Source organism: Phoxinus phoxinus (genome assembly GCF_949152265.1).
Source record: "Phoxinus phoxinus genome assembly, chromosome: 19".
In the NCBI taxonomy this organism is placed as follows: domain Eukaryota; kingdom Metazoa; phylum Chordata; class Actinopteri; order Cypriniformes; family Leuciscidae; genus Phoxinus; species Phoxinus phoxinus.
Genome location: NC_136894.1, coordinates 23447000 through 23464586, shown reverse-complemented (window position 1 = coordinate 23464586; position 17587 = coordinate 23447000). Strand labels below are relative to the sequence as shown.

At 42.4% G+C, this 17587-nt stretch overlaps 1 protein-coding gene across 1 annotated transcript; it reads right to left on the bottom strand.

The window, feature by feature from the left end:
- Positions 1-56: 56 nt before the first annotated feature.
- On the bottom strand, positions 57-2062 carry LOC306986512 (uncharacterized protein; the record flags this gene model as incomplete). Its single annotated transcript, XM_079589820.1, has 6 exons — positions 1560-2062; positions 1122-1242; positions 888-994; positions 712-774; positions 337-420; positions 57-205 (listed from the first exon to the last, which is right to left on the bottom strand). Exons 1-6 carry the CDS (start codon positions 1747-1749, stop codon positions 57-59), a joined length of 714 nt encoding a protein of 237 aa, XP_079445946.1. The 5' UTR covers positions 1750-2062.
- Positions 2063-17587: the final 15525 nt, after the last annotated feature.

Here is a 17587-nt window from a genome sequence, read left to right as displayed (position 1 = left end):
TTGGCTCTTCATTTTCCAAAATCTTTGGCACAGAATGACCCTCTAGTATTTGTCAGTTATTGCTCACCAGAGCAGGGAATGGTATCAGCCATTCTTCCCCCTCGCCATGTTGGTCTATATGTCAGGCTTGGACAGGCTTCCTCTGTTGGCCGCATGTTGAGGGCTGGTGCGGGGGGTGGAGGGAGTTGTGGAGGGACTGCCGTTCCTGATCCATAGTGAGGTGAGCGGTGTGTGAGAGGGGGACATTTTTTATTAAATGGTAGTAATCTGTTAACCATGACTGATAATACACATGGGGCCTTTCTATTCACTAATATTTCAGAAATCAGTCCCTACCTTGAGTAACTCTGCGCATGTTAAATGCAGGTGCAAGGATTTGAGGTGGTAAAGGGTTTTGCTGTCCTGCCCCATAGTCAGGTGCTAAGGGAGAGAAATTGGTAAATGGCTGTGATCTGTTAACCATGGTAGGCTGCAAGGCTGCAAGCTACAGGGCCAAACAATGGCAAACAAAAAATCTCTGGTCATGCTGAACATGAATTTATGTTTCAACATTTTGGTATTCTACCTATTTCAACCCCATGAATGGATTGACATTGAAAATCTGAGATGGTAATGCAGATTAAATCTATTAATTTGAAACAGAGTGACCATTGCTGTGTTAATATTGATGGGGCCACTGTATTCAATATTATTTCGGAGAACAGTGTTTACCTAGACAGTTTTCTCCAGGTTGAGAATTTACTCTGCTGCCTGGCACTCGGCGAGATGGTGGAGCTGAAGGAATGGATACAAGGAGAGGGGAATATCTTAAGCACTAAGAATGTTAACCATATCTCTAATATTAATATTATGATATGTTATTTCGATGTTAAGAGATTATTCCTTACTCGGCCAGTGCAATTGGCTTGAGGCTTCAGCTGATACACCAGGCATCCTCAGAGATGTAAAGTCACCATTTTCTTCCTCACTCTCATCAGAGTCTCCAAAATGATGGCTGTTAAAAAAAATTGCCAAATATACATAGTACAAGCATCTCTGGTCTATTTTTGAATGTTACGGGAAATAACCTTCCTATTACTGCATAAACATAACAAAAACAAAACAGAACAGAACACACTTACACTGGCTTCCTGAATCTTTTTTCCGGCAGCTCCCCCTCCTGCTCTGCGTCAGACTGTAGCTCAGAGGTGTTGCAGCCGGTCTGATACTGATTCATTAGCCTAATGGCGTCTTTGTAGTTGTCTAAAATTTAATGTTAAAATGAACATGAGTTTCAAATTAGCAGTAGAGTTGCACAGAGTATTATTATTATTGATGATGATGATTATAATAATATATTATTCAACCAGGTTGGTCTCATTGAGAACACAAAAATATCTCTTACAAAAGAGACCTGACCAAGAATAGCATCAGTAGATATATATGGAATATTTTAAACAATGCAAGGCAAAGACAATTTCATGGGCATTTTCAGAACATAGAAATAATACGTTATTTCAAGCAGAAGGAGAAACAACCATGAAATTATTTTTAAACAAGAGTTTTATGAATTGGCTTACCACAAGTTCTGACGACCTTAACGTCATATTTTGGCCAGTTTGGCTCATGCTTCTCATTGTTAGCGGCTGCCCTTTTCACCCGTTCAGTGCTCTTAAAGCTGGGCCAGTACACCATCCCATCATCATGCCAATCAACTGGAACAACAGCAATGTCCTTGCTTGCTTGGAACTCAATTAGGTGAAAAGGCATCCTTAATGTAGAAAGAAAGAAAAGGGGTATTTATTAATCATCAAAAAGGAATAACATGACTAAAGCATGCACAAGTGTACAGTGTATACAAATAAGCAAGTAAGATAGCCTGAAAGTTAACTAGAATGGTGTCCCAGGGTGGTAAGAAGTATAAGGAAGGAAAATGTACAGGTCATAATAGTTAGGTAGAACTTAAGCACAACTGTAAAGTAGGGTACTATTGCAATTTTTGGCAGAATGTGTTGGGGTGTTGTTTCATAAAAAAAATCATTGCATAATGCTAATAATTTAGTGGACTATGTACAGTCCATTGTATTGAGAAAGATGGGACATGTATCAAATTGCATGTTGAATTCAGAATAAAATATAATTTCCCCTGGCATTTTATTTCGATGTTAAGAGATTATTCCTTACTCTGCCTTTTACAGGATAATATGTCATCTCATATTTTGAAAATGTGAACCTATGGGTGTAGTCAGTGTATGGAAAAATACCAACTTTGTGAAATACTTACAGCAAATATTCATTCAGACAAGAGTAATGGAAGTCATAGGGCCCTATCTTGCACCCAGCGCAATTGACTTTGAACACCGACGCATGTATCATTCCTATTTTGCACCCGCGCACAGCGGACTTTTCCCTCCACAGACGCACGTCGGTAAATTAGGGAATGAACTTGCGCTCGCGGGGGCGGTTCAGCGCAAAGAGAAGGCGTGTTCCGGCGCAAAACTTCAATGGTGCTATTTTCCAGTTTTAGAAAGCAATTGCGCCATTGACCAAGAAAAAAACAGTCTAAAGACAGTGGCGCGTTGCGCGTTAGTGATGTGGTATTTTAAGGGCGCGTGCTTGGCCATAATGTTAACCCGCATCCACTTTGATTCTCTAATATAAACAGATGCAGCAGTTTTCATTTTTGCAAATCATACATTATTACAAGGAAAAATATTAACACACGAGGGAAATCATTGGTATGTCCGTGAAGATGTGAAAAAGATCTATCTAGATAAAAAAAATAAAAAAATCTAGATTAGGCTACACATTTACCCAAATTATACGCCTGTTTAACCTAATTTGGGTGGGTTTCTCCCATCATTCCCAATGTCACTTCTCTGTGTTTTACGGCCCTGACGAGAACGTCGGTTTCCTCGGCTGTGAACCGCTCCTGCGTGCGCTGGCAAATCCGCCGTTATAATAGCAATCCGCCATGGAACAAGCGCGTCTGCTCTTAAAGGGAATGTGAGAGGACGCTCTGATTGGTTTATTTCACGTTACGCCCAAACCACACCTATGAATAATGAGGCTACTTCAGACCAACCCCTTTTAGATTTGCGTCGGGCGCAAGAGTCATTTATCCGCCGGGAAAATAGCAACAGCGCCGGGATCCGCCCACAAAGTTACTTGCGCTTTGCACTTTGACACTTGCGTTTCAGATCGTTAAAATAGGGCCCATAGTCAGTAGTCAACTATATTATTAGAGTTTTTAACTTTATCTGATTGTTTAAACTGATTGATTGATTGAACTGATTTGTGTTTTTTTTTTTCATTTAGTGGAGGAGGGGTATGGCCACGAAACCATCCCTGTACGGCAAGGCTACACATTTCTGCTGCAGCGCTGACACTTCAACCGACTTCAGCTCGTCAGATTGATCATTTACGACAAATATGTTCATTCTGTCGGAGTTAAAGGGATATGTATAGAATGGAGACTGCCGGGAAAATTCAGTGTAAATAGCGTACACACCATTATCATTTTGGATAATGTTTTTGATAAGGCACACTTTATCCCCCACCAGAAACATGTTGTCCCCTGTTGTTAATTTGATGGTCCACCTTTCAACTCGCATTTCCCCATATTGCGCATTAACTCCCATGCCAACAACAATTGGGCCCACAAAATGCTCCCTTTTCAGTCTAATGTCTGCATCAGCATCCAATTTGGTAGCTGTAACTTCCGAAAGGCGCCGAATGAGTTGAGCTAAAGGGAACTCAGGTTTTCTAATGAGTTTTTTTATTTTCCCAAGGTGGTTCTCATATGGGAATGCTGAAAAAGAATCCAGACAGCCATGCCTCTTCACCTCGTCTGCCAGGTGGACCAGACAGTGGACATTGTATACAATCTGGTCTGTCCCATACAGCTCACCAAAATGGTTTACAAAAGATTTTAGCATTTGTCCAGCATAGTCAGCAAGGTTGAGATGTTCAGGGCTTACCAAAATTGATATAGCGGTTGACAGGAGCATGAAATTGTGGTACATGTTCCGGTCCAGGAATCCTGCCAGCACCACAGGGCCAGTGTACAGTAAGAACTGTCGGAATTCAGTCGCCTTCCAACGGTCCAACTCCCTAAGCGACCGTGGTCTCCTGGCAAACTCAATTGGCACGTAGGGCCTCATTGACTGGAGTTTGTCTGACATCCTGTCTACTATTAATGCCGGCAGTCTTACTGTTAACGGACCCCGGAGCCAGGTCTGGAGCAGTTTCCTTACAATGCCCAAACACACTAGATGCATATAATCCAAGGGAAACTGCGATACCATGCCAACCTTCACATTTTTAAATGGATGTGGCCCCTCGTGGTGGTGTAGTTCATCAACCTTCATATTGAATGAGATGTCAGTTCTCTGGGGGTGCTCTGATCCAGGGAACGTCATACGCCGGTTCTGGTATTGCCCTGGGTGTAGGCACTTATCGCACCCATGGTAAGCATTATGGGTCTTTGTTTTTTTTACAAAGGACCGTGCAGGGGCATCACAGATTACCGTGTGAAGCTTCATTTTCAGGTTCTTATCTCCAATGCAAAACCCAGCCTCTAGCTCCTGTAGTTCATTGACAAAATCAGATAGGAACTCTGTGGCCGAACTAGGTTTTTTCGGTCCACAGTAGGCCCCAATGACAACAGGTTCCTTCATGGGGACGGTAACCAGTAAGCCAAGGATGGGCCACAGCTGTACAGTGGAACTTTTAAATAAAGGTAGACCATCTATATTAATCTGCAGCCCCAATGTCATGCCCTCTGTCAGTGTTTTGGCATATTTGCTTATAGTGGCCTTCAAAGAGGGAAGGATGCCAAAGTGATGGTAGTTCCCCCCAGCCTTCTCCTGAATAGCATAATGTGTTTTTGTCTTGAGAAGGGTCCTACCATCCTTTGGCAGATTGGGATGGGTTATATGGAGTATACTCAACAGTGCAGTCAGCGCAACAAGGGAAATGCCAAAACTCACTGCCCAGTTGGCAATTTTATCGGAAAGTGATGTTAGGTCATCATCATTTTCAGAATTCGAACCTGATGTCCCATCCCCATCACAATACACATCATCAAAATCTGCCTCCAATTCCATGTCCTCTTCAGTTAACACTTGCACCTCTGGCATTGCATGTGCAGCTGAAGAGGGTGGGGCAGTGTTCTCAGAAAGAACTCTGTCATCTGCCACTATTCCTGTCATGTCCATATCAGTCATGTCAGTCATGTCTGTCCTAATTTGATTAAGCCTTTTTCGAACGTCTACACGTGTTCTTCGCCTTACGGTTGATAAGGAGACAGGTACAGTCTTTCTATTCATTTTTGTTCTAAAAGAGAAATTTCAAGAAAGACAGGTTGCAGGTTTTTTTTTCAAGAAAGACAGGTTGCAATCAGGTGTATAAAATTGATCATTGTTTCTAATGTTGTATTTAAATAAATACATTGTTGAATTGCAGTGTTTTCTGTTTCATTGCTACAAACTAGACAAGAACAGAGAAATAGAGCAACATTAAAATTTGGGATGCACTTCTTGATTCGGCCCCATGAATAGGTCTAGATTTACATTGAAAATTAATGTTTAAAAAAATCTCAATCCAGGTGGGACGTTTTATTCGTGTCCTTCGTGGACTATCTGCTTGGCTTTGACATTTCCTTTGTTTGTTTAAAAATAATTATATTAAGTTGGTATTTATTTAACAATTAAAAAATAGGTATTAATTTCATAGGAAGACCTAATATTTGTTTGATGTATAACAGGCCTTGTGATTTGAAACGTTGGATTTGATTTGTAACAATATTATGTCATGAGAGGGGGTTCTGCGAAAAATCAGCAGCTGAGCTGACCATACCTACCAATAAAACCTGTTAATAACCAGAAGTCGGAGGTGGATACCGCTTTTAGCCAGGCAAATAAGTTATTATATCAATTTATATAATTTTCTTTTACTTATTTAAATAAACAAGGCCTACTTCTATCAGTAATTATTTTATTAAAAAAGGTTTATCATATATAAATCAAGTAACGAAGATCATAGACATGATACAAAAAAGCAAACATTAAGCTACATTTGAAATTATAAATTTGTACCCAGATATAATTTATGAATGAGTGTAAATGTTTGTTAAATAATTATATATATATACATGCAGTGTTTCCCCTAGAAATTTTTCCAGCAGCGGTGCTGTTACGTTCTATTACTGCGACTTTCTTGACTTTAAAATGTATCTTTTAAATTGAAAAACATCATATGTGTAATTTAGGGCACAATTCAAACAAGATTAAAATATTTGTTGTCACTCGCCATTGAGGTCCCATGGCTGTTGACCGGAAGGGGAGGAACTTAGGCTCTCTATAGAGAGCCTAAGTCCCGCCCCTCCGCTTCCGGCTCATGGGACCTTATTTCGGAAAAAATATGTATGGAAGTCAATGGCGAGAGATAACTTATCTTTTTATTCCGTCTGAACTGTCCCCTGAACTACACATATGATGTTTTTCAATTTAAAAGGTAAATATGAAAGTCAAGAAAGTCGCAGTTTGTCATAAAACAGAAGAGTAACGTTTAGTTGTATGTGAAAATCGCTCGATGAACTACATCTCTCGTCTCGCACTATGTAGCCTACGTCACAAGATCCGTTGCTCGTATGTGTGTATTCTGGCTCAAAACACGAGTCAGGCATGACGGCGTAACGTTAGGATTATAATGTAAGACTATAGAAAAAATGACAGACGTTAGCTTCAGTAAAGTTAGCTTCATTCATTGAGAGAAAAGGTATGACGTCGCATGTGCGCCTTCTGGGTTTGTAGTCTTTGTAATTACGTATTTTCACAGTCTTATACCTCAACAGTTTTACATCAAACTGCGACTTTCTTGACTTTAAAATGTATCTTTTAAATTGACAAACATCATATGTGTAATTCAGGGCACAATTCAAACGAGATCAAAATATTTGTTGTCTCTCGCCATTGACTACCATACAATATTTTTCCGAAATAAGGTCCCATGGTGGTCGACCGGAAGGGGAGGGACTTAGGCTCTCTATTTAGGCGGTCTCTGACGTGCCAGGGCGGGAAGTGCCCTGATTGGCTCAAGCGTCTGAGCCGCCTCGCCATAGGTTCGTGCAGCATTTGCTGCAGCACAGCCAATGACCGCTCTAGACGCTCGTGTGTCTGCTATGCAACTTTACTGCGTCACAAAAAAATTGGCTTCAATATTCTCGAGAAAAGGAGTTTTCCCGTAATACGAGACCTCTCGGAACACAAATTTAATTGAGAAAGGTCATAACACTTGTATATTGTTACTGTTAGTTTAACTGATTTTATTGTTCTCATTTGTAAGTAGCTTTGAATAAAAGCGTCTGCTATATGAATAAATGTAATTAATATAAAACTCATTAGGTGTCCTTCCGCTGTTTATGAAAAGTCATAAAGTCGTAATTACACGACTCTGCAGAGCTGTCTGCTCTAACGTTACTGAACTCAAGCGAAATGTCATCCGCTCCCTCGAGCAACTAGAACAGTGACAAGACGTTGTCACTCGCGAAGTTATGGCAACCAAATAACAACAGTATATTGTATATAATATATTATAATATAAACATTTGCCTATAGGGAAAGTGACAAACAGCGACGAAAGCCATGACATGAAATCCCCACTCACGGGTCCCGTGTGGACACTGAATTTGATTAATTTAACTTAACGTTACTGTTTATCAGACCCCAGGCGACACAAGAAATGTTTAAATGTTCACAAGGTATGGTTTCAATGTAACTTAGACGGTATAACTAACATTAGCAGAAGCCCGCACTTTTGAGTTTGACGTTCAATAGGCGGCATAGTTGTCTGAACCGACTCAAGTGATTAAAATGCTGTAACTTAATTTTCATTAGCCTATATAAGAGGATGGCAGACACACACATGAGACCAAAATTGGCAAAATGCAAACTTAATAATGCACAGCTAGCTGAACATTAAGTTGTCCCAATATCAAACAACGTCATTACAATCTTTTTTTTTTATTTTTTTATTTTTTTATTTTTTTACTTTTTTTTTTTATTTTTATTATCAACATGAAATACAATAATCAGAACAAATACCAGAGGAGAAAAGGAAGAGAGAGAAAAAAACTAAAACAAACTATATATATAGGCTACATACAACTGCAATACAAATAATATTAAATAATATATAAAATTATATAATAAAAGGTTATACATTCAAATAGAGCATGTTAGGACAAGAAAACGCGACAAAATTTAACGGGGGATTTTGAAGAGAGCACAACAAGACAATGTTTTCCTTGCTTTGGTCTTCTCTGAAACAGAAAGCGTTTGAAGGTACTGGTGAAAGTCGATGAGAAAAACTTTGAATAAAGGCTTTTGATTGGAAAATTTACATTTATGAATATAAAATTTTGCTAGGAGAAGTAATAGATTTATAAAGTAAAATTCTTTCTCAAAGTTTTTCTCCGTATTAATAAAACCAAATAAAACATATTTCCAAAATAAAGAAAAATGAGGGTACACAAAATCAGTAACATACCTGCAAAAGCTCTTCCAAAATGTTTTTGTATAGTTACAGTCCCAAAACAAATGTACAGTAGTTTCATCTTGTTCATTACAGAACTCACATTGTATGTCAATGTCAGGTTTAAACTTTTTTAGGTAACTTTTCACTGGATAGAATCTATGAATTAATTTAAATGAGACTTCTCTGACTTTATTTACAATAAGATATTTATGTGGCAATAACCAAACTTTTCTCCAATCCACAATATTCACAAAATTGCTCCAATAGACAATTACATAAGATTTGGTTACTATATCTTTCTGAAAGAGAGCCCGAATAGACCTGTTACTAGAATATGGAACTAGACAAATCTTGCCCACCATTGTTTGAGTGGGATCTAGAACAGGAGGAGTGGCAAACAAAGTCCTATCAAAACCTCTAAACAATGCAATAACACCTGTGGGAATAGCATCGAAAACGATAGCAAATTCTTTAGGCGTGACAGGAAAATTAAATTTATCCAGAAATGCACCATATGTATATAGACATCCATTTTCATTAAAAAGATCACGTACTAATGTAATATTGTTATCATGCCAGTTTTGAAAAAATATGGACTTGTTTTTATAGAGAATATTATGATTGTTCCATATAAAATATGAATGTGGGGAAAAGTTGTGTTTATAAATAAGAGACCAAGCCAGAAGCATTTGTTTATGGAATGAAGAGAGCTTTCCAGGTAATTTCTCAATGTTATAATTGCATAATGAAAGAAAATGTAGGCCACCCAGCTGGGAGAATATATAATTTGGGATAAAGTTCCAGATTGAAGAGGGGCATTTTAAGAAGTGTTTCATCCAATTAATTTTAAAAGTATAATTTAATGTTTTAAAATCTAGAAAATTTAGACCTCCATTTTCATATGTGTTCATTACAACAGTTTTTTTAATGTAGTGGGTGCGATTCCTCCAAACAAAATTGAATAAAAGTTGATCTATCATTTTACACGTTTTATTGTCCAAATGTAGAGCTAATGCTGCATATGTTAATCTAGATAACCCTTCAGCTTTAGTAAGCAAGACCCTGCCTTTTAATGAAATATTTCTTTGGAGCCACTGGTTGAGTTTTTTACAGGTTTTGTCGATAGCAGGAATAAAATTTTCAGAACATCGTGAAGCTTGATTCTTAGTTATTACAACTCCTAAATATGTGACTTTTTCTCTGACAGGAATATTACAAATGGATAAAATATCACACTCTGTAATGGGTAATAACTCACACTTTGATATATTAAGGTATAGGCCAGAAGCTTTAGAGAATGCATCAATTACCCCTAAAGCTACTGCAACTTGATCACTATTTTTTAAGAAGAGAGTGGTGTCATCGGCCAACTGGCTGATGATCACCTCCCTTCCTGCAATTGAGATACCTACAAGGTTGCTTTGCTTGATATGTTCTACTAAGAGTTGAGCTGCTAATAAAAACAAATAGGGAGAGATAGGACAACCTTGACGTATACCCCTATTTACATCAAATCTAGAAGTGTCACAGTGTCTGGTGGTTCCCTGGGTTTAACACTAGAGGTCTCAGTTTCACGGTGTCTAGGCATTTTCACTACACTTCCCATAATCCTGTCTGTCACTGAGTGTTCATTGTGTTCAGCTGTTTCTCGTCACCTCGTTTAGCACTTGTGTATATATACCCTGTCAGTTTCAGTGTTTGTCACGGAGTCCTTGTATATTGTCCCCACACTTCCGTTCCTGTTGTTCGTGTTTGTCTTTTGTATTTTTGGATTGCCTTATTGGACTTTTGACCCTTTGCCTGGACTGTTGTGAGTACGGATTACCCATTAAAGAATTACTGCTATTGGATCTCTCTCTCCTGTGTGTGTTCGTGACAGAAGGACTCCGTCACCTAGAGATCCAGCATGATGGGGTACCGTATCCTCCCTCCTACCACGGAGAAAGAGAGGATGGGGCGTGTCCAAAATTTGATGAGCTTTCGTCAACAGGGCCTGCCGGTGGGTTGCATAGCTCAGTCATTTTGGACGCTCTCGAGGGGAATGGGATATAATGAGGCAGCATTAAAAGGAATTTTTAATACCTGTCTTGATGACCCATTGCCGGAGTGGGAAATGAAGGGTCTGGAAGTCTTGGACTTTTGGGGTTTTACCAGATACCTTGAGCATCGGAGTCAGTGGGATACAGCAGTCACGTCTGGGTCTCCTGAGAAGATGACCGACACACCTGAGCCGGTGAGTGGAACTTCCCCTGAGGCGGTGGGCTCGACGCTACCGTCTTGCCATCGTAGGCGGAGAGGGAGGAAGCACGTCACGTCTGCCCAGCCAGAGATGGTTCAAGCCACGTCTGCCCAGTCGGAGACAGATCGGGAGATGCCCATTCTCATGGCCGGGTCACTGATCGGCTATTTAGAGCGTTTAGCTCGGATCCTGGAAACGCCCCTTAGACCTTCAGTGTCTGCTGTTCCAGAGCCGGAGCCAGTGTCTGCTGTTCCAGAGCCGGAGCCAGTGTCTGCTGTTCCAGAGCCGGAGCCAGTGTCTGCTGTTCCAGAGCCGGAGCCAGTGTCTGCTGTTCCTGAGTCGGGTCTGGTGGTTCCGATTTCGGTGGTCCGGAGACGGAAGAGGAGAAAGGCCTCTTCAACGGACCGTCCGGTGGTTCCGAACCCAGAGACCATCCCAGAGGTGACTGCCATCCCTGACGCGCCGGTTAGGCATGCTGCCCTGCCGGCCCCGCCCGAGCTGCTCGCCCTGCCGGCCCCGCCCGAGCTGCTCGCCCTGCCGGCCCCGCCCGAGCTGCTCGCCCTGCCGGCCCCGCCCGAGCTGCTCGCCCTGTCGGCCCCGATCCAGCATCACGTCACCCCCGCCGAGCCTGAGCTTCACGTCACCCCCGCCGAGCCTGAGCTTCACGTCACCCCCGCCGAGCCTGAGCTTCACGTCACCCCCGCCGAGCCTGAGCTTCACGTCACCCCCGCCGAGCCTGAGCTTCACGTCACCCCCGCCGAGCCTGAGCTTCACGTCACCCCCGCCGAGCCTGAGCTTCACGTCACCCCCGCCGAGCCTGAGCTTCACGTCACCCCCGCCGAGCCTGAGCTTCACGTCACCCCCGCCGAGCCTGAGCTTCACGTCACCCCCGCCGAGCCTGAGCTTCACGTCACCCCCGCCGAGCCTGAGCTTCACGTCACCCCCGCCGAGCCTGAGCTTCACGTCACCCCCGCCGAGCCTGAGCTTCACGTCACGCCCGCCGAGCCTGTTCCTGAGCCGGTGGTGTCTGTTGCAGTTCCTGAGCCGGTGGTGTCTGTTGCAGTTCCTGAGCCGGTGGTGTCTGTTGCAGTTCCTGAGCCGGTGGTGTCTGTTGCAGTTCCTGAGCCGGTGGTGTCTGTTGCAGTTCCTGAGCCGGTGGTGTCTGTTGCAGTTCCTGAGCCGGTGGTGTCTGTTGCAGTTCCTGAGCCGGTGGTGTCTGTTCCAGTTCCTGAGCCGGTGGTGTCTGTGACTGTTCCTGAGCCGGTGGTGTCTGCGACTGTTCCTGAGCCAGGGTCTGTCTCTGTTCCACCTTGGTCTTCACCGCCATGGCCGCCCGAGTGGTCGGCTTCACCCTGGTCGTCTCCGCCATGGCCGCCCGAGTGGTCGTCTTCACCCTGGTCGTCTCCGCCGTGGCCGCCCGAGGGGTCTTCTCCGCCGTGGCCGCCCGAGGGGTCTTCTCCGCCGTGGCCGCCCGAGGGGTCTTCACCGCCGTGGCCGCCCGAGGGGTCTTCACCGCCGTGGCCGCCCGAGGGGTCTTCACCGCCGTGGCCGCCCGAGGGGTCGTCTCCGCCCTGGCCACCCAATGGACTGTCTGCTTCGCCCTGGCCGCCCGATGGATTGTCTGTTTCGCCCTGGCCGCCGCTTAAGCCGTTCCCCCTTGTTCCTGTTCCCCTCCATGGACCTGACCCCCCATCCCACCCCCTGATCCTCCACCTTTCCTCCTCCCGCCTGGACTCTTGTTTTGTTTGTTTCTTGTGGTCTTGGAGCGTCTGGTAGCCGCTCCGTAGAGGGGAGGTTATGTCACAGTGTCTGGTGGTTCCCTGGGTTTAACACTAGAGGTCTCAGTTTCACGGTGTCTAGGCATTTTCACTACACTTCCCATAATCCTGTCTGTCACTGAGTGTTCATTGTGTTCAGCTGTTTCTCGTCACCTCGTTTAGCACTTGTGTATATATACCCTGTCAGTTTCAGTGTTTGTCACGGAGTCCTTGTATATTGTCCCCACACTTCCGTTCCTGTTGTTCGTGTTTGTCTTTTGTATTTTTGGATTGCCTTATTGGACTTTTGACCCTTTGCCTGGACTGTTGTGAGTACGGATTACCCATTAAAGAATTACTGCTATTGGATCTCTCTCTCCTGTGTGTGTTCGTGACAAGAAGAAGTCCCATGTTTTAATTTAATTGAACTGTTGGCATTACAATATAAAGTTCTTACCGCATCACTAAAAAAAGGACCAAAACCAACGTCATTACAATCATTAGTATACACGGGTTTCTGTGCAACGTCATCACACAGATGCGCGCGCATCTAAGAGGCAGAAAGCAACAGTCTTTACGGCTATATCTAGCAGAAGCAGAGATGACGCGGAGCTGTTGTGCTGTAAACTAGCCTAAATGCATAGGGTATGTCAGGTTTTTATGATTCGCAAACTTAGTTGGACAATTTCATTCTAGTCAAGTAATAACGTTTTACATAATGTTATATTAATATGCAAATGAAACACAAGCAAACAGATCCAACTCTGAAATTGCAGTTTATTATTGAGTCAACAAGAATTTACAAACAATGCGAAATCTACGTTAATTACAATGTTCTTTTACAGAACTCGGCATAAAATATAGCGGTCTTGCCTCTTGGATGCGCGCGCATCCGGTTTTGTTTGTATACAAGAAACCTGTGTATACAGTGATTTAAAAACCAATGTTTAACTGTGAATGTCGCAATATATCAATAAATCAATATACTTACTCAAAAGAGGGTTCAACACAACCTTGTCACAGCAAAAATATTCTCGACTGATATTTCGGCTCTTGGTGACGTACTGTAGTCCAACCGTTGCAGTAAAAGGCGCGTCCGCGTCCGAGCATCCGATATGGGTCCGCTCAGGACCCGCTGTTTGACAGTAGAATTTACGGAGCCTCCCGGAGGCGGAGCTGATCCTCTGGGCGGCGCCAAAACGAATTTGACAGTCGCGCGGGTTTGGCGACTTGAACGCGGATCCGCATAGGAGTCTCCTGCTGTGTGGGATGTTACTTATATGTGACTATTTGCCAAATTATTTGGTGGGTTAATGCTGCGCAGTTTTACACGTTTAAAACAATCGTACTAAAAGTACATTTGAACAAACCCACAGTATTTGCAAGTAAATAAATATGTTTGTGCAACACATAGGCCATAATTAATTTCACTGCCATAATTGGCCACCAGACTTGATAAAAAGCGTTACTGAAGTACAAACAAAGTGCAATATAACTAGTGTACAATAAATAATATATATTTGCTTAGTCTATCAAAACACATGCTAGAGATTCTCTCAAGTCTGTCGCGAAGCTCTCCCCATCCTGAAAACGCCACGCCGATTTTGATCCTTGTTTTATTTCTCAGTTTTTCCCAAAGCCTGCTTGCCTAAGTTGATCTATGTTTATGTTTTTTTGGGGGATTTTCTGTACTCACCAATCTATAACCGTGAATGATGACTGAACGACACAACAACGGCGTACGAGATATATCTATGGTTTCTACAAGCGGAAACCGAGGATAGCGCGAATATTACGTCATTGATAGGCGCCCATGTCCAGGGACGAGCCATTAAAAACTGGAAATTCTCTGGATTTCCAAAACTTTTGGAAATATATCACACTGTGAAAGTGGTTTTTGATGATCACTAGTGTTGAAGATTTTAAAAAGAACATACTATAAGAATGAGCAATTTTTTTTGTTGCAGTGGGTGAATCCGAATATGTGTATGTCTTTGTGTGTATGTGTGTATTTGGATGTGTTTACTGCTTGTTTTGATGAATACATTATTTTGTGCATTATAGCAGACATCAATGTGTGTGGAGGGTGTGCGAGTGTGTGTTGCTGTGTATTCATTCATGTCACATCCAGCTGTTGCAGCAAGGTTCTCCACTCACACTGTACAAGTATGCTCACGACTTATGTGCACACACAATACGATCTGATGCTACTTGACTCACACTAATGTGTGAAATATGCGTGATAACCCCCTGTGCCGGGTTGCGCCGATAGACCATGCTACCGTGTCCAGAGATATTGTCAAAAACATCAGCTATTGTTATCAAGAGGATTTAGCATTTCCAATTTATGTATTAAATTATTATTAGGCCTACTTTTATTATTAAATTGACAATTAATTTGCCAATTCAACTGACGCGCTGCAAGGATAATAAAAGATTAGATAGATTAGCTTATGCTACTCCTCATTGAAAATTATTTAAAAACATTTAGGTTGGTTATAAATGAATTTGTAACAGAAGGGAACAGACAGGTAAGTGGATTAATAGATGTTTATTGATTCAGAGGGTGGAACGGCAGCAGGAACCACAGGCAACGGTGAGTCGATGACAGAGGTGTAAAGTCCAGGGGTCAGAAAGTAAAAGTCTTGCCATAGCCATGTTTTGCCATGTTTGTTCCACCCATGAACTCAGCCAGCGGATTTCACTAATTAGTTCTATCTCCTGGCTGAAAAACTGTGCTAATTAGCAAATCCAGGTGATTGGAACAAAACACTGAGGAGGTGTTTTACTTTCTGAACCTGGACTTTACACCTCTGGTCAATAACACCAGGAAATATCAGATGGTGATGTAGCTGGATGTTGATGGAAGTTTATCTCTTTACAGGCGGTGGAAGATGGTTGAAGGCAGATGAGCATCTACCTCAGGTGAATAGCCAGAGATGGGCACAAATACATCAAAAAGTATTTAATTACAAATTAAAAAATACTTATTTGTATATCAATACAAATATACTTATACTTAGCAAATGTAATTAAATAAAATACAAAATACTGCTCTAAAAAGTATTTAACTAAAATACAAGTAAATTGTCATTTTAAAATACAAAAATACAAACAAAATTGACAATCATTTGAAGTGCGTGAGTAACTGAAAAGTTGGCTTTACATTAATTTAAGACACGACCAACTGTGTTCACGTGAATATTCTCCAAGGCGGGCATTTTGACACAATTTTGTGTGTATCTTAGCCTGGCTAACGCCAGACCCAATTCTCGTTGAGACTTGGGTCTGGGAACCAAATGTGACTTTTCTCGTATTTGAGGCGTGGTTTACGAATGCCCGGCGCCGTTTATTGGGTGCTAAGAATGTCTATCAAATGCGCCTGTACGTAGCTCATAGCCAATCGTTTCCATTACACCAGATGACGTATGTAGAGCGACAGAAATTAGACAAGGAAGAAGACGATGGGTAAGATATTTTTGTGTAAACAATGACGTCCAGCGACTATTGCCGTTTGTGCAAGATAAACATGAGGGTCGAAGGTATATATGGATATAAATAAACTGCTTAGTTGTGTCGCATAGATGTCGTCATCGTCTTAATAATAATTAATAATAATTCGTTACATTTATATAGCGCTTTATCTGAGACCTCAAAGCGCTTTACATAGAAGGGGGGAATCTCCTCAACCACCACCAATGTGCAGCATCCACTTGGATGATGCGACGGCAGCCATATTGCGCCAGAACGCCCACCACACACCAGCTTACTGGTGGAGAGGAGACAGTGATGAAGCCAATCAGTATATGGGGATGATTAGGAGGCCATGATAGACAGAGGCCAAGGGGCATATTTTGGCCAGGATGCCGGGGTTACGCCCCTACTCTTTTTCGAAGGACATCCTGGGATTTTTAATGACCACAGAGAGTCAGGACCTCGGTTTAACGTCTCATCCGAAGGACGGCGCTCTTTTTTTGGCAGTATAGTGTCCCCGTCACTACACTGGGGCATTAGGACCCACACAGACCACAGGGTGAGCGCCCCCTGCTGGTCTCACTAACACCTCTACCAGCAGCAACCTGGTTTTTCCCAGGAGGTCTCCCATCCAGGTACTAACCAGGCTCAGCCCCGCTTAGCTTCAGTGGGCAACCAGTCTTGGGCTACAGGGTGATATGGCTGCTGATGGTCTTGCTGCTCCCTCCCCGTTCTGTGATTGGTTCCCTAGATGAGGCGAAAATCTGGTCCATGGTATCCAGACTGCCTTTCAGCGTGAATAAAATTGCGCTCCGCAAAGGCAGTATGGGGAAACCCAGGCTATGTGTATCTGGCAGTTCCCCCGCCAAACAGCAGTTCATCAACCAATCAGATTTCAGCAACACGCTCACATACACATGTAGGCCTACATTTTGTTTTAATATTACCATCATTAATTATTTATATCATCCACCTGCGACCCACCCCCAAGTAATCAGAATGTTATTTTTTATTACTTGACCCGCCCGCGGATATAACTGCGATCCGTGCTTCACTAGACCGCACATGTCACTCTTTAGCTAGCAAGTCACTTCACAAGTTCTAGCTATTTGCACCAATCTCCTGTCCTATAATGACATTCAGTGGACAATATCTGATAGTATCAAAGCAAAGAATGCAAGAAAAGTGCTGCACATGGTGTGAATTCCTTATCTCGGTGCTCTTTGGATGTAAATAATTATGACCGTCTATGTTTTAACCCCTTGTTTCATTTCCACATTTTGTTAAACTGATTTGCTTTATGTGACCCTGGACCACAAACCAGTCACATGGGTAAATTTTTTTAAATTGAAATTTATACATCACATGAAAGCTGAATAAATAAGCTTTCCATTGATGTATGGTTTGTTAGGACAGTATTTAGCAGAGATACAACTATTGGAAAATCTGGAATCTGAGGGTGCAAAAAAATCTAAATATTGAGAAAATCGCCGTACCCGTGCAACTTCTGACTAGTTTTGTGATCCAGGGTCACATATTGCATGCATTGTGATCTTGATTTCATAGCATGCATGTGTCCTTACTTTGCCTTGCAAATGTA